Consider the following 22,400-nt stretch of genomic DNA (forward strand, 5'->3'; position numbering starts at 1 on the left):
TACCAGTTCTCAAGAAGAAACTAAAGATTTATCGAAAACTAAAAATGTGTCAAAGAGCCATTTAGGTATCAAACAGTTCGTGGTAACGAATTGAAAGTAAGAAGCGACCCGGCCAAATAGAAACCGAATCCCTAAAAATTGGAATTTCGATACCAATAGATACACCAAAAATCATATTTTTAAGCTGATTTCAAATATATAGGTTTCATCAAGTTTAGTCTTACCCATCAAAAGTAACGTGAGAAAATGTGCCTTATTTTCAAAAACAGGGGAAAACACCCCTTAAACGTAGCAGAACTTTAATGAAAGTCACACCATCAGATTCAACGTATCAGAGAACCCTGCTAAAGAAGTTTCAATATCCTATCTGCAAAAATGTAGAATTTTTTATTTCTCACCAGAAGAAAGACCACGGATGCGTGTTTATTTGGTTTTTTTTTTGTTTTTTTTTCAGGGGTGGTCGTATCGACCTAGTGGTCCTAGAATGTCGTGGGAGGGCTCATTCCATTGGAAATTAAGAGTTCCAGTGCCCTTTTTAAGTGACCAGAAAAGTGGAGGGCAACTAGGCTCCCTCCCACGGTCATTTTTTCTCAAAGTCACCCGATCAAAATTTTAAGATAGTCATTTTGTTCAGCATGGTTAAAACATACAATAATTATGTCTTTGAGGATGACTTAATCCCCCAAAGTCCCCGGGAGAAGGTCTGCAAGTTATTAACGTTACCTAATTTTTACATATAGTATTGGTTATTGGGAAGTATACAGAAGTTCTCAGGGGGGATTTGTTTTTGTAGCTGGGGGGGGGGGGGGTCGAGGGTTACGTTGGAGGATCTTTCCATAAAGGAAGTTTTCATGGGGAAGGGACACTGCTATGAAGGGGGGGGGCAGATTTCCCAGCATTATTTAAAAAAACGATAAGGAATTAAATAAATAAAAAAAATTCAACTGAAAGTAAGGAGCAACATCAAAATATCAAAACAAACAAACAGAAATTATTATGTATATGATTGGGTTCGCACCCTAGTCATTACCTCGCTCTTTATGCTAAATTTTTTTTATACTTTCAACAGAGATATTTATTCTAATTAACGGCCTTTGTGATTAAGAGGTCATTCTTAAGGAATTGGAACAAAATTTGAACTTTAGCGTGAAGAGCGTGGTATTGACTAAGGGGGGGAAACCTGGTATATATGTAATAAAAATGTACGAATATAGAAGTTCGTTACGTAAGTTAATTCTTAAGTAAAGTCAGATAGAAATCTAGAGAAAGCCATTTAGCCAAAAAAAAATTAAAATGAATATGTAAATTTCATTTTAATAATTCATGTACGTTGAGCCAAAATCAAAGCTGCATTAATTCAAAAATATTCAGAAATTAAAGAAAAAACAAGTTTTTTTTTAACTGAAAGTAAGGAGTGACATTAAAACTTAAAACTAACAGAAATTATTCCGTATATGAAAGGGGCTGTCCACTCCTCAACACCTCGCTCTTTACGCTAAAGTTTGACTCTGTCTCACAACTTTATTTTTTAAAACAATAAGAAACTTTAGCGTAAAAACGAGGCGTTGAGGAGGGGACAGCCCTTTTCATATACGGAATAATTTCTGTTGATTTTAAGTTTTAATGTCGCTCCTTACTTTGAATTAAAAAAAAACTTGCGTTTTTATTTAAATACAGAAAAAGTGTAATCTCCTTGTGAAAACAGTCAAAATCGATTTTTGTGACAGAAACCAATAATGTTTGTGGAAAAAAGTAAATTTATTTGCATCATTTATCTGTTTTCACTTCTTTGTTTTTGCTTATTTGTTTTGACATGGTTCTTTCATTTATCATTTTGGGTTAATTTTTATCTTGATACGGTTAGAATTTCTTTGTTAGGCCTATATGTAGGCCTACTAATTAATCTTCAATTTTTGTATTAATGAGAAAATTAAAATAATCAAAATATAACATAAATATTGTTAATATATCCAAGATATTAATGCAGTGTGCTCTGTATTAAGGGGGACTTGCCCGAGTCCTGGAAAGTTAATTAAGTCAAATTACGAACACAGAAAACCATAGTAAATAACAACTTTTATTTACAAAACATAATATGGCATTCATTTATTTAATCAACACATGGGCACAAAGGGAATCATTGGCAAAACCTATATGATTCTAGCTATTTCATTCTTAATCAATACTAACTACAAGGAGATTTCGCCAAACGTAATAGCCACGCTTTCCAATTCACAATTTGCACAAAGTAGAAAGCGTTAAACTAAATTTCAATGTCCATTTTAGAACAATAGGTAGTGATTGCTCTGAGACAACAGCACATTCTGACAAAACCTACCAAACAAGGTCACTCTGGAATGTTTTCATTGGTTTGCACACCTTCACTGGCTAACACTCTGTGCCGTGGCTTCTGGGGAGGTAATTTCAATTGAAGGTGTTTCTGGTTTGGTTGGTGAAAGGATGACAGAAAGATCGGTCCGAGACTCAATACGCCTAATTGTAAGAACAACTTGTTCATGCTCATCTAATAGACGAGCAAATTCATTTCGCCTGTTCTGGACGTCTTCCTAGAAAAGACACAAAAATTTAACTGAATGAATCAATACAATGCCCTTATCAGTAGATTTACATTACTAAAATAAAAGGCTAGACTGAGGTAGCTACAATGTAAGCTTTTTACACTCCACGTTACGGGTAGACCCAAAGCTAACCAGGGGTCAGGATTTGGGGCTCCGTAGATTTTAAAATACAAATTTTTATCAAAAAACTTAAAAGATAAACCAAATGTGAGGGAAGATTTGTTTTGCGAGGAGGAATTAGCGACAGTACTAAAAGGATTAAGAAATAATAAGGCTCCTGGTGCTGATAGGGTGGTAAATGAGTTTCTTAAATATGTTGGCTCTGAGGTTAGAAATAAGTTACTGAAGATGATGAATGGGATTTTTGAAAAAGCGGAAGTGCCTAACGATTTTAGGAAAACCTTAATTAAGCCACTTTATAAGAAAGTTGATAAAAGTGAGTGCGGTAATTATCGAGGCATTAGTCTGGTCTATGTAGGTAGTAAATTACTTAGTAGTATGCTAATTTTTAGACTGAGATATTCCGTAGACAAAGCTTTAAGAGAAGAACAGTGTGGTTTTAGGAAGGGTAGTGGATGTGTCGACCAAATTTTCCCTCTTAGGCTAATAATTGAGAAGCGCCTGAGTTTCCAAACACCCTTAGTGCTCAGTTTTATAGATTATGAGCAAGCATTCGATTCTGTTGATAGAAGAGCTTTCGTAAAAGTTTTATCCTTGTATGGAATACCAGACAAATGCATTAAAGTGATTAGTGCTATGTACGAGAATAACAGTGCTGCAGTTAAGGTAGGAAATGAGGTTAGCAGCTGGTTTTGTTTTAAATCAGGAGTTAAGCAGGGTTGTGTTTTATTCCCCCTTTGTATGGATTATTTTGATGGACTTTGTCTTAAAGAGCACAGAAAAGGCAATGGGAGACCACGGAATCAAACGGGGAGGAAAAAGTCTCCTGGACATAGATTATGTTGATGATTTATTCATCCTAGATGAAAGGGTGAGCAAAATTAATGAAGTCTCAGAGGTTTTGCGAGTTCAGGGTGCTAGAATAGGTTTAAAAATTAATGTTAAGAAGACTAAGTCACTAAGGCTAGAAATAAGTGAAGAAGAAAAGGTGACGTTGGGTAATGAAAAGATTGATCAGGTGGGCAGCTTCACTTATCTAGGTAGTATTATTAGTAAAGATGATGGGAGCAGTGAAGATTTTAAGAGTAGAATAGCCAAGGCTCAGGGTGTTTTTTCACAGTTAAAAAAAGTTTGCAAGAATAGAAAGATAAGTCTGCAAACCAAGATTAGAATATTAGAAGCTACAGTGATGCCAGGGGTCAAATATGGCTCTGAAGCATGTGCGCTCCGAAAAGTGGATGAAGATTTGCTTGATGTTCTCCAGAGAAATTGCTTAAGGATTGTTCTGGGTACCCGGCTGACCGACCCTTTTATAAACAATAGGCTATACGAAAAATGTGGTTCAATACCGCTCTCTAGGGCTATAATGAAAGAAAGGTTGAGGTGGCTAGAGCACGTTGTGCGGATGTAGGATGACAGATTGCCGAAGATTGTTCTTTTCGGTCAGCCATCTAGGGCTAAACGGAAAGCAGGTCGTTCTCGCTTGGGGTGGGAGGACGTCATAAAGAAAGATTTAAAGGAAATAGGAACTTCCTGGGAGGATGTAAAAAGGGAGGCTTTGAATAGATTGGAATGAACGAGGAGCGTGTGCAGCTGTGTTGGCCTCAGGCGGCTTGGTGCTTCGGTGAGTTGTTGTTGTTAGTAGTAGTAGTAGTAGTAGTAGTAGTAGTAGTAGTTATCCTGTATTTACAAAAAAACAAAAAAAACGGACAAGTTTTTTCAAGTGAAAGTAAAGAGTTATTCAGAACTCAAAGACTCAGGCAGTATAACTAAAAACAGAAAACCTCCACTATACAAGTGGGTGGTCCTTATCTCAAGCCCCTGCTGTTTACACAACAGTTTAACTAATGTTTAATCTGATCGTTCCAGAGTGCACAAAATGTAGCTAGTTGGTAATTGCGAACGTTTTCATTACCAATTGCCTTTCAAAGCAAAAATTGAATAAAAAGAAATAGTTTCTTTCCGACTGAAAGTGAAGAGTAGCACTGAAAACTAAAACGAAGAAAAACAATCCCACACGAGGGGAGGATGAATGCTGCCCCCTAAGCACTCCCACCCCATTAGTGGAAAACATAGTCGACTGGTTATTGCCTAAAACATTTGAATTGAAAATGAAACATTGAAACATTGAACTGAATTTGAATTGAAACATTCTTAAAAACATATTCGTTTGAAGCCCACATTGCCATCCAGTTCGGAAAATACATAATTTAATACGTTTTAGATAACAACCCTTTGAAATCTTTATTCTATTTCTTTAGATCTCGAAATTATTGGCGTAATCTTCGTCAAGAATTCATCGTAATTGCTCATATATTTTCCCTTTCTTTTAAAATCACGCAAGTTATCTAAAACTAACAACTTATGTTGGGTATGGGTAAACTTAGAATCAATGAATGTTACATACTTGGCATCAAAAACTTTGTGATAACGAACTGTAAGTAAGGAGTGACTACCCACAATAGTAACCGAAACCCTAAACACTGTATTTTGACAACGATAGGGACATCAAACGAATTGGCTTTTTAAGGTGTTTCCAAATATATAAAATTAAGTTAATTTTAATGTTACCCATCAATTTTAATCAAATCTGAAGAAAATCGCACCATCAGATTCAGCGCATCAGAGAACCCTACTGTAGAGGTTTCAAACTCCCATCTGCAGAAATGTAGATTTTGACTTTTTGGCCGGGAGAGAGATACGGTTGTGCGTGTTTTTTTGGGGAGGGGATTCTGTGTTTTTCCCGTGGGTAATCGTATAATACTGAAAAAGGGCTTGTTCAAAGGTAAACTAAAGGTTCTAGTGGCCTTTTTAAGTAATGAAAAAATTGGTGTTTCGCTAGCTCCCCGACAACAACCCTTATGTCCCCAAAGTCATCTGATCAAAATTTGTGTGATAACCTTCTTGTTGAGCACAGTTCGAAGGTGCAATTAATATGCCTTTGACCATGACCCTCTAAAGAACCTGAGGAAACGGCTGTAAGTTGTGAAATTTGCCCATTGTTAACATATAGTATTTGTTATTGGGATGCATACATATATTTTTGAGGGGAGGAGGGGGGCTGAATTTCAGAGGCAGGATTTTCAGCTAAGAAAAATTTCTTTGGGGAGATATATTTTCGGGACTTAATTTCCCAGGGGAAATTTGCCAGAATTTTAAGCAAAATTTTTTATTTGTCTTACTTTCTCTCTGGGGACTCAATTTTAAACATAAATATGTTTGGGGAAGGTGAAATATTGCCCCATAAATTTTCACCGGTGATGGAATTGTCTGAGGGATTTTTCTTTGGGAGGGATTTTCAGTGGAGAAATTCTCCATGGAGCAACTATCTGCAGAAATAATTCTCATTGCGGAATTTTTCATGGAAAAACCTTTCAGGGGTGGGGATGATTTCTAGGAAAATTTTCCCATGGAAGACGGTATATCTAGAATGATAAAAAAATTAATAAGGAATAAGTCTTTTTTCAAATGAAAGTCAGCTAAGGAGATCTTTCCAGGCTAAATTGTGTGCGGTAAATTGTTCGGAGAGAATTTTCAGCGAGGATGGATTAGTCCGAAGTGAATTTTTCGTGGGAGGAACTTTCCATTGAATATTTTTAGGGGGTATTTTTCACGGAGGGTAGGTTGCCTGGACTTATTTGAAAAACTACCAGAGATTAAATTTAAAAAGAAAACAAGATGTGACAAATATCCTCTGCTAAAGTCGATGGCAATATCTTAGACATTTCTTGAGAATGAGGGACCTTAAAACTCCTAAGTAAATCTTCCAGTGGCAATCTGTGGAATTGAGAAGGAAGGGCCATCCCAAGAATACGCTACACCATACTTACAAGTCAGATCATCGCTCTCTTAACATGATCCTGAGTAGTAATGCATCTATTGATATGAACTATACGCCTGAAGGCATGGATATACAGTGCAGTTTCAACGATACATGGCTTACCACGGTCATTCATCTATTACCACGACCGGTATATGCCTTAGCAGACAGGTTTTTGAGCCAACACCTATTTTCTGGACCAATCATAGAGAGCGGATACAGAAGGTACTCAATATATGGTAACTTGATTAGTAATTGGATTCAAATATAAGGAGTGATTTTCAACGTGTTCAAAGGCTTACTAGAATCTCCTGTAATATGTTGAACATTCAAAGCTCTCGGCTATTAGCATCCTATATCAGGTTTATTGATGGCGTATGGGATTTAATTGCTATCAACTATACAAAAAATATACTAAAAAGTGTAATAGATTTGATGCCTACAAGAGACCTTGGTATAAGGTGTTCAATAGTTTAATGGGCTTTATATAAAAATGCAGGTTTCAGTCGTATGGGAAAATAATCCTGTTTTTTTATATCATTTTGCGTAAAAGCTAACTCAATTTGCGAAAAAAGGTATCTAATAATGATAGAAAGCTGTATCACTGCGTAAACTAACTCAATTTGCGAAAAAGGTATCTAATAATGATAAAAAGTTGTATCATTGCGTAAACTAACTCAATTTCCGAAAAAAAGTATAGCATTTCCATAACTATGCAATGAATGATCTTAATTGGTGATTGAATAATAGTTGTGAAACAGAGCTAGATAACATTTATAATTGGATTGTATGAAGGTGGTAAAAAAGGGTGAAACTGCTTACCAGTTAAGGTAACCCCGAATGGAATAGAATTGTTAGCATCAATCTATGGAAATGATTAACGAAGACAAGATGACATTGTGACTGACCTGGCTTCACTTCTCGGATATGTTCTGCATCAGAAACAAGTACTATTTCAAAAGTGTTGTCAGTATTAAATATGCTCTAAGGTTGTAGTATACTAAATCGTTGGTACTACGAGTAATAGAGATGTAGATGTCAAGAAAATAATTGTAATAAAGAAACTCAGAACAATCTTTAAAAATCCTTAGAAATCAAATAGTGAGACGATTATGAGTATGAACCATCAAGGATGTCAACCATCAATGACCCTAACCCTAACCATCAAGGACATCAACCTCCAAAGGTCCCCTATCCCAAAGCTCTAAGGGGCCCCCTCCCTCCAACTTTTTGGGCCCCCTCCCTTTTTTTGATTTTTTTTAACCTGGTATCTTTTTCAACTTTTTTTTACATGTCATAGAATGACATGAAACATGCTTAAAACAAAAAAAAAATTACATTTAATGAATTCCAAATTCAAAATGAGAATGATATAGAAACGTTGGTCGTGACATGCCGGAACTGCTTCCTGTGTAAAAATAAAGTGGTAATAGACAATGAAATTGCCGGAAAAATAAAATGGGTATTGGTAGAAAATATCACTAAAGAATATAAAGATGAATTGCTGAAAAACGAGGTGCCAGCAAATGTTATTACCATCATTAATCAAACAATAAATAAATCAAATAATAACAAAGACGAAACGCATATTTAACCTGTCGATAACACACCAGTAAAAATAAGTGTCAGAGTATATAATTTTTTTTTATCAACATCCTTTTGTCAGATACATCGGATAAAATTGACAAAATCTAAGTATCAGAGTGAGTAAATGCTTTATCAACATCCTTTCTCGGATATGTCGGATAAAATTGACAAAATCCAAGTATCAGAGTGATTAAGTTCTATATGATCATCCTTTTCTCGGCTACATAAGATAAAATTGATAAAATCTAAGTATCAGAGTGGATAAATGCTTTATAAGCATCCTTTGTCGGATATGTCCGATAAAATTGACATAATCTAAGCGTTAGAGTGAATAATTTTTTTTAATCAACATCTTTTGTCAGATAAATCGGATAAAATTGACAAAATCTAAGTTTCAGAGTGAATAAATACTTTATCAACATCCTCTCTCGGATATATCGGATAAAATTGACTAAAGATAAGTATCAGAGTGATTAAATTCTATATCAACATCCATTTCTTGGATAAGTAGGATAAAATTTACAAAATCTAAGTGTTAGAAGGAATAATTTTTTTATCAACATCTTTTGTCAGATACATCGGATAAAATTGACAAAATCTAAGTATCAGAGTGATTAAATTTTATATCATCATCCTTTTCTCGGCTACAGAGGATAAAATTGACAAAATCCGAGTGTCAGAGTGAATAAATTTTTCTTATCAACATCATTTGTCGGATACATCGGATAAAATTGACAAAATCTAAGTATCAGATTGAATAAATGCTTTATCAGCATCCTTTGTTGTATATGTCGGATAAAATTGACGAAATCTAAGTATTAGAGTGAATAATTTTTTTTTATAAACATCGTCTGTCAGATACATCGGATAAAATTGACAAAATCTAAGTATCAGATTGAATAAATTTTTTTTATCAACATCTTTTGTCAGATACATCGGGTAAAATTGGCAAAATCTAAGTATCAGCGTGCATAAATGCTTTATCAACATCCTTTGCCGGATATATCGGATAAAATTGAAAAAATCTAAGTATCAGAGTGAATAAATTCTATATCAAAATCCATTTCTCGGATACATAGGATAAAATTAACAAAATCTATATGTTAGAGTGAATAAATTTTTTTTATCAACATCTATTGTCAGATACATTGGATAAAATTAACAAAATCTAAGTGTCAGAATGAATATTTTTTTTTACCAACATCCTTTGTCAGATACATCGGATGAAATTGACAAAATCTAAGTATCAGAATGAATAAATGCTTTATCAGGATCCTTTCTCGGATATGTCGGATAAAATTGACAAAATCTAAGTATCAGAGAGATTAAATTCTATATCATCTTCCTTTTATCGGGTATGTAGGATAAAATTGATAAAATCTAAATATAATAGTGAGTAGATGCTATATCAGCATCCTTTGTCGGATATGTCGGATAAAATTGACAAAATCTAAGTGTCATCGTGAATAAATTTTTTTTGTCAACATCTTTTGTCAGATAAATCGGATAAAATTGACAAAATCTAAGTGTCAGAGTGAATAATATTTTTTATCAACATCTTTTGTCAGATACATCGGATAAAATTGACAAAATCAAAGTGTTAGAGTGAATTTTTTTTTATCAACATCCTTTGTAAGGTACATCGGATGAAATTGACAAAATCGAAGTATCAGAGTGAATAAATGCTTTATCAGCATCGTTTGTCAGATATGTCGGATAAAAATGGTAAAATCTAAGTATCAGAGTGATTAAATTCTATATCAATATCCTTTTCTCGGATAGGCTACATAGGATAAAATTGACGAAATCTAAGTGTTAGAGTTAATATTTTTTTTTATCAACATCTTTTGTCGGATACATAAGATAAAATTGACAAAATCCAAGTATCAGAATGAATAACTAACTTGACATAACCCTTTTTCGGATATGTCGGACAAAATTAACAAAATCCAAATATCAGAGTGATTAAATTCTATATGATCATCCTTTTCTCGGGTAAATAAGATAAAATTGATAAAATCAAACTATCAGTGTGAATAAATGCCTTATCAACATCCTTTCTCGGATATGTCGGATAAAATTGACATAATCTAAGCGTTAGAGTGAATAATTTTTTTTAATCAACATCTTTTGTCAGATAAATCGGATAAAATTGACAAAATCTAAGTTTCGGAGTGAATAAATACTTTATCAACATCCTCTCTCGGATATATCGGATAAAATTGACTAAATCTAAGTATCAGAGTGATTAAATTCTATATCAACATCCATTTCTTGAATAAGTAGGATAAAATTGACAAAATCTAGGTGTTAGAAGGAATAATTTTTTTTATCAACATCTTTTGTCAGATACATCGGATAAAATTGACAAAATCTAAGTATCAGAGTGATTAAATTTTATATCATCATCCTTTTCTCGGCTACAGAGGATAAAATTGACAAAATCCGAGTGTCAGAGTGAATAAATTTTTCTTATCAACATCCTTTGTCAGATACATCGGAAAAAATTGACAAAATCTAATTATCAGAATGAATAAATGCTTTATCAGCATCCTTTGTTGGATATGTCGGATAAAAATGACTAAATATATGTATCAGAGTGATTAAATTTTATATCATCATCCATTTCTCGGCTATAGAGGATAAAATTGATAAAATCTAAGTATCAGAGTGAATAAATGCTTTATCAGCATCCTTTGTCGGATATGTCGGATAAAATTGACAAAATCTAAGTGTTAGAGTGAATTAATTTTTTTTATCAACATCTTTTGCCAGATACATCGGATAAAATTGACAAAATCTAAGTGTCAGAGTGAATAAATTTTTTTTATCAACATCTTTTGTCAGATACATCGGGTAAAATTGGCAAAATCTAAGTATCAGCGTGCATAAATGCTTTATCAACATCCTTTGCCGGATATGTCGGATAAAATTGAAAAAATCTAAGCATCAGAGTGAATAAATTCTATATCAAAATCCATTTCTCGGATACATAGGATAAAATTAACAAAATCTATATGTTAGAGTGAATAATTTTTTTTTATCAACATCTATTGTCAGATACATCGGATAAAATTAACAAAATTCAAGTGTCAGAATGAATATTTTTTTTTACCAACATCCTTTGTCAGATACATCGGATGAAATTGACAGAATCTATGTATCAGAGTGAATAAATGCTTTATCAGGAGCCTTTGTTGGATATGTCGGATAAAATTGACAAAATCTAAGTATCAGAGAGATTAAATTCTATATCATCATCCTTTTATCGGGTATGTAGGATAAAATTGATAAAATCTAAATATAATAGTGAGTAGATGCTATATCAGCATCCTTTGTCGGATATATCGGATAAAATTGACAAAATCTAAGTGTTAGAGTGAATAAATTTTTTTTATCAACATCTTTTGCCAGATACATCGGATAAAATTGACAAAATCTAAGTGTCAGAGTGAATACATTTTTTTTATCAACATCTTTTGTCAGATACATCGGATAAAATTGACAAAATCTAAGTGTTAGAGTGAATTTTTTTTTATCAACATCTTTTGTCAGATACATAGGATAAAAATGACAAAATCTAAATATCAGAGTGAATAATTTTTATCAACATCCTTTGTCAGATATGTCGGATAAAATTGGGAAAATCTAAGTATCAGAGTGATTAAATTCTATATCAACATCCTTTTCTCGGATACATAGGATAAAATTGACGAAATCTAAGTGTTAGAGTTAATAATTTTTTTTTATCAACATCTTTTGCCAGATACATCAGATAAAATTGACAAAATCTAAGAATCAGAGTGAATAAATGCTTTATCAACATCATTTGTCTGATATGTCGGATAAAATTGATAAAATTTAAGTATCAGAGTGATTGAATTCTATATCAACATCCTTTTCTCGGATACATAGGATAAAATTGACAAAATCAAAGTCTTAAAAGGAATAAATGTTTTTTATCAACATTTTTTGCCAGATACATCGGATAAAATTGACAAAATATAAGTATCAGAATAAATAAATACTTTATAAGCATCCATTGTCGGATATGTCGGATAAAATCGACAAAATCTAAGTATCAGATTGATTAAATTCTATATCAACATCCTTTTCCCGGGTACATAGGATAAAATTGACAAAATCTAAGTGTCAGAGTGAATAAATTTTCTTTATTAACATCTTTGGTCAGATACATCGAATAAAATTGACAGAATCTAAGTGTCAGAGTGAATAAACTTTTGTTTAACAACATCTTTTGCCAAATACATCGGATAAAATTTACAAAATCTAAGTGTCAGAGTGAATAAATGCTTTATCAACATCCTTTGTTTGATATGTCGGATAAAATTGACAAAATCTAAGTATCAGAGTGATTAAATTCTATATCAACATGCTTTTCTCAGAAACATAGGATAAAATTGACAAAATCTAAGTGTCAGAGTTAATATTTTTTATCAACATCTTTTGTCAGATACATCGGATAAAATTGACAAAATCTAAGTATCAGAGTGAATAAATTCGTTTTCAACGTTTTTATCAGATACATCAGATAACATTTACTCACTTTACTCACATTTACTCACTCAGAGTGGCGCATAACTTTAATTGAACCTAAATTAACACAAAATTTTGCGTATCTCTCTCACTATGACTGTTTGTTTGAGTGGGTGTGCTGCCATCTCTAACCGGTCTAACCTAAATTCAACGTAACGATGCATAAAGTCAAAATAAATAGAACTCGGATTTTATGTGTGTTATCTGATGTATCCGATAAAGACGCTGAAAACAAATTTATTCACTCTGATACTTAGATTTTGCCAATTTTATCCAATGTATGACAAAAGATGTTGATAAAAAAATTTATTCACTCTAACTCTTAGATTTTTGTCAATTTTATCCTATGTATCCGAGAAAAGGATGTTGATATAGAATTTAATCACTCTGATACTTAGATTTTGTCAATTTTATCCGACATATCCGACAAAGGATGTTGATAAAGTATTTATTCACTCATAAAGCATTTATTGATTAATGATGGTAGTAACATTTGATGGCACCTTGTTCTTCAACGATTCATCTTTATATTCCTTAGTGATATTTTCTGCCAATACCCTTTTTATTTTTCCGGCAATTTCATTCTCTATTACCCCTTTATTTTTACACAGGAAACAGTTCCGGCATATCACGACTAACATTTCTATATCATTCTCATTTTGAATTTGGAATATATTAAATGTGATTTTCTTATTTTTTAAGTATGTTTCATGTCATTCTATGACATGTTAAAAAAAGTTGAAAAAAATACCATGTTAAAAAAAATAAAAAATAACAAAAATGGGGGAGGTGGCCCAAAAAAATGGAGGGAGGGGGCCTTTTGAGGTTGGGGATAGGGGACCTTTGGAGGTTGAGGTCCTTGATGGTTAAGGTTATGGTCATTGATGGTTGCGATCCTTGATGGTTCATACTCATAATCGTCTCACTACTTGATTTCTAAGGATTTCTAAAGATTGTTCTGAATTTCTTTATTAAAATTATTTTCTTGGCATCTACAACTCTATTAGTATTAAATTTTTAGTGTACTACAATGTTAGAGCATATTTTATATTGACAACACTTTTCAAATGGTACTTGTGTATTATGCAGAACACATCCGAGAAGTGAAGCTACGTCAAGTCACAATGTCATCTTGTCATCGTTAATCATTTCCATAGATTTATGCTAACAATGCTATTCCATTCGGGGTTACCTTAACTGGTAAGCAGTTTAACCCTTTTTACCACCTTCATACAATCCAATTAAAAATGTTATCTAGCTCTGTTTCACTCCTATTATTCAATCACCAATTAAGATCATTCACTGCATAGTTATGGAAATGCTATACTTTTTTTCGGAAATTGAGTTAGTTTACGCAATGATACAACTTTTTATCATTATTAGATACCTTTTTTCGCAAATTGAGATAGCTTTTACGCCAAATGATACAAAAAACATGATTATTTTCCCATACGACTGAAACCCACATTTTTATATAAGGCCCATTAAACTATTGAATACCTTATACCAAGGTCTCTTACAGGCGTCAAATCTATTACACTTCTGAGCATATTCTTTGTACAGTTGATAGTAATTAATTCCCATATGCTGCCATTAAACCTACCATTGAATGCTAATAGCTAAAAGCTTTGGCTGTTGACCATATTACAGAAAAGTCCAATAAACCTTTGAACACGTTGAAAATCACTCCTAATATTTGAATCCAATTACTAATCAAGTTACCGTATATGGAGTACCCTCTGTATCCGCTCTCTATGATTGGTCCAGAAAATAGGTATTGACTCAGAAACCTGTCTGCTAAGGCATATACCGATCGTGATATTTGATGAATGAGTGTGGTAAGCCATGTATCGTTGAAACTACATTGTATATCCATGCCTTCAGGCGTATAGTTCATATGAATAGATGCATTACTACTATCCTGCAACCCGACTGGGAAGATGTGCTGGCGGCAGTAGGATATTGCGAAGACTAGAGACTCCTTGTCGACGCCATAGGTTCCTCTGGAGGTACAGGGGGATCTAAAGTTGAAGGTAAGCCATATTTGACGCAATTATCTATTAATATCTTTATTGTATTGCGTATATTAAATGTTACACCGTTCTTTGACTGGGTAGCCTCTTTTTATAATTTCTACAACAGGCCGAGCTCGTTGTACTGCATTTTCTTTTATTTTCATTTTGAAGGCATCTCCTAGCTATTTTTTCACTATCGGTATCGCTTAAAGATTATAAACAATTTCTCAATAAATTACTTTTATAAATATATCGTTAAATTTGGTTTATCCAATAAAAATAACATTCAATCAATATAAGTGATGACTACCGTTTTTTTTTTTCTTTTAAATCACTTTGACGTGCTTGCCTTTTTGCTCATATAGGCTGAGCTTCAAAATGAGCAAATGTAATGGGTTGCGAACGAAACTTGCGAGAGAGCATTCTTTTTAATTGTTCCGACTATTTAAAGCATGAAGCAACCCTTGGAGGAGCATATTCCTGGGTATAATCGTAATCGGTGGGTTCAATATAAGTGCTTTCATAGAAAATAATTTCTGAGACCACACTGGCTAATCTTGATAAAACATAAAATCGCAAAGAAAGGAAGAAAACGAGGATAATTAACAGCCAGTGAAAATGGAGCTGTTACATTTTCAGGCCTTGTGCCTGGACTCAATCTGAATAGAATAGAATTTATTTGCGCTAAAACCCCATAGCCATGGCAAAAAATATAAACAAAGAACCATTACGAAGAAATTGCACACAACCTAGCTTAATCCTACAGAAATCCACTTCTATGATTCATCGCGAGACGAAGGAATCTTGCCAAGCTTCTGATACCCATAAAACACTCATCCGCACACACATTCACCAACCACTAAAAATCATAATCCCCCCTACCAAACACTTCCAGTCTTCAATCACTCAGCTCCTCAAATTCACACATCAAGTGATACACGATCTCGTCTAAACCTTTACACATGATATTAAGTACCTAAACTAAAAACATTTAAGTGTTCTTTCTTTATCTTTCATTTTTTTATGTTAAAGGAACATTAATTTCTTACTACTGTAGAACTGATATTTTAGGACAGCTTCCTTTTTTACAGCCAAAAATTTATATGCGTCAATATCCTACCTTGATTTGTTGGATTTTAGCATCACATTCTTCTTTAGAAATCGATCCTCTTGGACTTGTATAACGAGGAGAAGTCATTTCAAAATTAGAAAATAAGTCAGTGCAATCAGGTTCGTTTATGGGCGTTGTCATTATTGTTGGTGCCATGCTAGCCTGTGGCATTGACGATGAGTCATCACAGTCACATTCGTCTACCACAATACTAGAAAAAGAAAAAACTAATGAATATTTTCTGTATCTTTTGTCTTCTGGAGCAGTTTAACTAGGCTAACATGTTTTTTATCAAACGCTAATTTTGTTACAACCTCTTTCTAAATATTGCGATAGGGATCTTAAGGATTTACACAATAGGAAATTTTCACATAAATACTGGGACGTAGGTTTCGTCTCGTCTTAATTCATCCATTAAATAACTATAAAAATTGCTGCTTCTCCTTTATTACTTTCCTTATTAGTAGGTATAAGACGGTTGAAAGAGATCATGCCGTCTTCTAACAGAGGGAGTCTCTCCCCTCCTCCATGCCTTGCTCTTTACGCTAAAGTTTGACCGTTTGTCGCATTTTTATAAAGAATAACTCTCGAAACACAAGGGCCGTTTAACTAGAAAAAGAAGCTGCCTTAAAAGTGCTAAAAAACTTAGGGCAAGAGCATGGTATTGAAGGGGGGGGGGGTAACATTGGCGAATCCAGAGGGGGGGGGCGATGGGGATGCCCTCCTAGCATAGTCTAAAGTAGTGTAATTTACTTAATTAGCTCAAGTTTGTGTTGGTTAAACTTGCTCCTAACGCAAGTTTATCGGATCAGCCAATTTTGCCCCCCCCCCCATAAGTTTTTTTTTCGGATCAACCTATTTTGCCCCCCCCCCCCTAAAAAATCCTTGATCTGCCCGTGGCGGGTAATCCCCTAATATACGATATAATTTCCGTTAGTTTTTAGTTTTAATGTTACTCGTTACTTTCAGATGATAATACTTGTGTTTTTTTATTTAATCTAAATAAATATGAATTGTAGCTTATTGAGCTCTGAAGCATAATAAGCAAATAATTAATTTAATAAATTTGAATAAGCGCTTTTGAATAGTTGCAATTGTCTGTTGAACGTCAAGAATTGCACTAACTAATTACAATCTGTTCATAGAACGTGGGGCAGATACTAAATCAATACTAAGATACATAGGGCAAAATAAGCGGTGTTCTAATTCAATATTATTAGCGTTAAGTGCCTATTTACGTTATCACCCAAAATTGATTTTATTTGTATTTACAATTGAAACTAATTTTATTTTTTCCGGTTCAGGAAACGTTCTTGCTAGAGTGTCGTTGGAGGTTTCGTACGCATTATATACGCTATGGGCTGCTTTTTTTAATTTTAAAAAGTACAAATTTGGAAAACAGAAAAGACAACCCTCTTCAATAAAATTCAAACATAAATAGTACTATTACTGGCAACATATCGTAGCACAAAGTTCCCTGAAGCCATCACATCTGTGCACGCTCCACGTCTATCACACAGTGTTCAGAGCTCCATTCTTTATTCTTGTCCAGAGCTACATTGTTTATTCCCTCCAAGCTCATACTTCCTTTAAGTTCTTTTCGTAATACTCCTTCCGGTACTTATGTATTATACGAGAAACACTCGAGAAGTGAAGTTTGGTTAATGCTAATGAAGGTTAGGTTAGGTTACACATCCAAAGATGGTCCTTCTCGTAAGAGTACAAAGTCAAGGTGTGTCCATTGACGCACTCTTTTCTTTTGGAAAAATAACCCCTTATCCTGGAAAAATAAAATTGTCTGTTCTTCGGTACTTGGCAAATCTCAAATCTTAACTTGAACATCCATGGTGAGACACTATATTCTATCACTATGCTTTGCAAACTAACCGGTTAGTGTCCTAACTGATCTTTGCGATCCAAATTCTCGAATGTTTCTCGTATAATACATAAGTACCTTCCTTCCCATCTTATTTAAAGATGTCCTATTTTTCGTTTAGTCCCAGCTCGGTTGCTAAAAATGTCACTTTGACCATCTTTCATATTCTTCAGCCTTCCCGTTCTGCATCCAAAAATGTAATCTAGCCATTCTAACCTTCGTTCCTACCACGTTAAAAAGTTGAATCGAGCAAAATATTTTGCAAAAGTCAATGCTTTAGAGCCATACTTGACGACTGTCATTATCCAAGCTTCTAGTATTCTAATCTTAGTTCTACGACATATGTTACTGTTCTTCCAAACTTCAGAAACTGCCCAAATAGACACCCTGTGTCTTCAACACTCTAATTTTTACAGCATCATTGCATTCCCCAAGCTTACCAATTAAGTTATCTAGCTAAGTGAAGCCATGAACTAGGCCAGTTTTCTAATTACCTATAATCACCTTTTTGTCGTCTTATGGGCGATGTGTCTTTTTAAGAATCACTTTCCAGACCTATTCTCATACCTTAAACTTTAAAAATCCCCATAAGTTCTTTCATTTTGCTCGTTGTGTCTTTGACTAAGACACAATGCCATGTTCTTTGATATGCCCTGCCTTGGTCCTTTTGATAAAGTCTATCATTTTGTTTTGATTCTATTGATTGGTTTTATTTTTATTGATCTTGAATTGGCTATAAAAGGGTGGTGTTAAATGCGTACACGGTTTTGTAATTTTAAATATTCTCTCTCTCTTTCTCTCTCTCTCTCCCTCTCCCTCACTCTCTCTATTTCTGTATTTTTTTTACGAGTAAATGTTTAATAGTTTAATGTTTTAAGAGCTTAATGTTTTCGAATTTGTTTCACGATTCCCCTTATTTTACAAGCCGTGGAGGTTTTATAGGAATTAGTGACTAATTTATTGAATGATTTTTGCTTTTTATTGGAAATATATCTCATATTAATGTAAAATGATCAAGATAAACGGTGATAATGCGCAACAAAGCTTAACTCTTGATTACGCATTTAACCAACAATTAGCTTCACTTTCCACGAGCTGAATCAAATTTTACAATATCATCTCAATTATTAATCTAAGCGTAAACATTAGATCAATTTATTTTCTGTATAATCTCAATAAAGAAAAATCTGCAAACCAAATTTTATGTATTGGTTTTGATAAGCCACCCCCTGCCCCATGCCTTCATCATCATGAACAATTGATAAATGTTTAGAATACATTTTAATACTTAACAGCCTATAATAATAATGAAAAAAAATTGTTCGTTTTCCATTAAAAGATAATAACTTTTAAAAACTTTGTCACATCTTCCTTGCTCATCTAAATAAATATTAAAAGTAACTTGACATGTGACAAGGGATAGAAAAAGGGGTAATAACGTGTGACAGCGCTGAACTGGAATATGATCAATTTCTGGATTTTACGCGGATGGCTATGTTATTTTGTTTGAAATTGTAGAAATTATCTTTTCAGTCTTTCCAGTAGCTTTATTACTTTTTTTAATAAGCAGGAAATTACAGCATATATTCACAGTTAGGTTTAATTTTATAAGGTTTTTTGTACTGTTTTTACTAAGCAGTTGACATTCTATGAGGGTTACGTACCATAGAAGGAAAACATCCCACCTGATTGCCATTAACACATTTAAAATTAGAAACAGTATTTGCTCAAAAAATAGTCCATGGGACTATTTACGGATTTTATCACTGGCTGCTCTTATCCTTATAATTCATATTAACAATTTGCATTTGCGTCATCAGAAAACCAGCCATTTGAAAAAGCCTGATTAATTTGCACAACTAATAGGTAAACATCGTGTAAGTTGTTAAGTAAGATTTGACCTTAAAAGTCCAGAAAAAGAAATAACAACTTGTGATGTAACTACAAGGGACGGGGAATCAGAATGGGGTATTTAAAGGATGTAGTTAACTGGGGTAAAAATAGGAGTTTTGAAAACTTTGAGTCAGGGTGTAAAATCGTTTGCTAACAAAATGCATATTTCGTGCTTCACATTAAGATCTGGTTTCTATTCATTTTTTATCTAGTGAAAGAAACAGGGGCTAATTTAGTAAAACATGATGTCACTCCCATGTATTACAATTTCCAGGGTTCATCATCAAGAATGTATCCAGTATTTTTTTTGTGTGGGAGGGGGGGGGGTTATAAAGAAAAACTTTTAAAAACGCATCAAAAATTTGTTTATAACCATTTTTGTTACGATTTTACAAGTTGAGTAAAAACTTTTTTTTTAGGGGAGGGGGGTTCATACCCCCTAACCCTCCTTGATACGGCCTTTATCATCAGGAGCATTAATCGAAAGTTGAAGACGGCTCGTTTAATCGCACACTGATAGTTCTAATTTTCTACATAGGACCCGAAAGTGACCAGAGGGTAGCCATCGGCATCTTTAACATTCTCGTTTACTTTTCATAAATATCCCACCTTCTATTCTTTCTTTGTTGCGAACAGTTTTAAAGTCCAAAGCTAATACCTTTATTTATGTGCCACCAACAAAGGCTTTAATAGCCTTCTCGTCTTTGCCGCCATAAGTGGTACCGGATCAGAAATTCAAGACGACCATTTCAATCAGAATGCGGAAAGGCCCAAAATGAGTGCCAAGGGCGATAAGATCTCTTCTTCCCCTGAGGCAAGAGCCCCCAAATTGTGCACATACCCCATTGAAAACAAAAGCTTTATCGATAGATTTTAGCAGAAAGGCAGTAGTGTTTGACCTTGCTTGAATAGTAAAAGACTTTGGTCTACACATTGGGAGGGTTTTAGGATTACTCAGTAGAATACTCATCACATTATTATTTAGTATTAAGTCATTTGGTGTCAAATCAGAAATTTCAATTAAATTAAGAAGTTCTGGTGTGAATTCAAGTCCTCCTTCCTGGTAATGCATAAAAGAATCTTCCGTTTCATATGACATTATTATTCCTGGGACTCGTTCTGATTTTTACTGTCGTTTTTTTTTTAACGGTAAATTATTTGTCCTTTATTTCCATTTAGGATTCGTTGTAATACTAGTTGCATGTCTTATAGCCATAGATCTCGGTGTGCTTCATTTTTGTGTAGCATTACTTCAGACACTTTCCATGCATTTTGCTTTAGCTGTTTGGATTTATTCAAAATCATGTGTAGTTTCACATGAAGTCATAGATACATATCTCCCAGCTCATCACCAGTCGTTATAAATTTGATTTAATTGCGTTTCATATAATTTAATACAACCAGGAATGTTCCAATGCCTATGCCCTCTGAAATATCTAAATTACGCAATGGCATACCTATCATTTTACTCTTTAATTTCAAGTCATAGGGTGGCAAATCAGCAATTTCACATGAATTAAGATTTGCTAGCGTGAATTCAATTTTCCCTTCCTGTTTATCCTTTACAGACCCAAAAATAACAATTCCTGATTCCATTGTAATTTCTGAAGAAATTTCTTTAAAAAAATTCAGAACTATCATTATCCTATTTAAAATAGATTATTTCTTTGATAATTGTTTTAATGATTTTTTTGCACTAGGGGAGACTTAACTGTCAATCTCCCAAATACAGTCCCTGGGACGGTAGGTCCCTGAAAGTACTGTCTTGCATAATAGTTAATTATCTTACTCTTCATTATCTTGAAGGAAACCTCGTTTTCATATCTTTCATTGTTTTGATTTTCTTATCATTCTGTGTGTCAAATCTGCTTCTCTTAGAGATAGAAATAAAAACTTTTCAAAGACATCTGCTTCTAGCTGGAAAAACATTTTTAATAGCTTAATTGATTACTTTATAATTTCAAGTGAAAAATTAGAGCTAATATGAGTGTTGCAATTTGATATGTCTGAAAGTTTGGCAAAGTTTCGAGAGACGTTTGCTCAGTACTTGATTCAGTTTTTTTTCACTTTGTAAGATAAAAGGAAAGTTGAATATTATGAATCATATTCAATGTTTTAGCATGGACTAGGTAAAAAGCGATACACTCTGTGCATATCATTTTCTCCCTCGAAGGTTATCATATAGAACGGGTTGTCGAACAAATTTAAATAAAGCGTCCGTTCACAAATAAAATTTTGAGTTCTAAGACCTTGTTTAATAGCTCAAATTGACCAGAGGGCAATCAGTTCTTCCCGGCACCGGTTTTACTGCCATATGCCCCTATTTAGTATAAAACTAGGCCAATTGGCTAACAGCACTTTCAGGTAGAGCAGTGCTTCAATTTTCGCTAATGCATAAGTTACACTAGCCCTTTGGGTGGGTTGTGGTTGAGAAAGTTAGGAAAGCCGAACTTGTTTACAACAATTTTTGCCTGCTGTCCACAATTGATTTCCTAATTTTAGCTTCGCCGTCCATCGTGATTTATATTATGGTTATTTATTAATTACAATACTATTAAATAAAATCATGTAAATAACTTAATAAAAAAGAAAAACACTTTATTTTAAAATAAAATGAAAATAGGAAAATATTAAAATATAGCATTTTTTAAAGAGAGGAATTCGGACTAAGATCAATATATAGGGCAGTTGCATGTCATGTTTGAGGAGCTAAAAACCAAGAATTTTCCAAAGGGACCTTTACCGCAAAAAAAAGAAAGAAAAAAAACACATTAGAATGGATATAGAACGGATGATCGGATAAACCGCAATGAAGGGTAAGTACAAAAATAAAATTTGTAGT

The 22,400-nt window shown here is 33.6% G+C and overlaps 1 protein-coding gene across 2 annotated transcripts in view; it reads right to left on the reverse strand.

Annotated features, from left to right (window-relative positions):
• Positions 1–2,060: 2,060 nt before the first annotated feature.
• The window catches only part of LOC148950647 (uncharacterized), a 50,140-nt gene continuing 29,800 nt past the window's right edge, over positions 2,061–22,400 (reverse strand). The window contains exons 1-3 of one of the 2 annotated variants that reach the window (XM_089091685.1): positions 19,330–19,402; positions 15,799–16,000; positions 2,061–2,567 (exon numbers count right to left, since the gene is read on the reverse strand). In XM_089091685.1, coding sequence (XP_088947811.1) covers positions 2,382–2,567; positions 15,799–16,000; positions 19,330–19,361 — 420 coding nt within the window. In that variant the 5' untranslated portion in view covers positions 19,362–19,402 and the 3' untranslated portion in view covers positions 2,061–2,381. Of the gene's footprint in view, positions 2,568–15,798; positions 16,001–19,329; positions 19,403–22,400 lie in introns of those variants that run through there. The other variant, XM_089091684.1, reaches the window with a different exon arrangement.

This window comes from Artemia sp. Qi Xiang Cuo, chromosome 7, assembly GCF_049724085.1.
Source record: "Artemia sp. Qi Xiang Cuo chromosome 7, ASM4972408v1, whole genome shotgun sequence".
NCBI lineage: Eukaryota > Metazoa > Arthropoda > Branchiopoda > Anostraca > Artemiidae > Artemia > Artemia sp. Qi Xiang Cuo.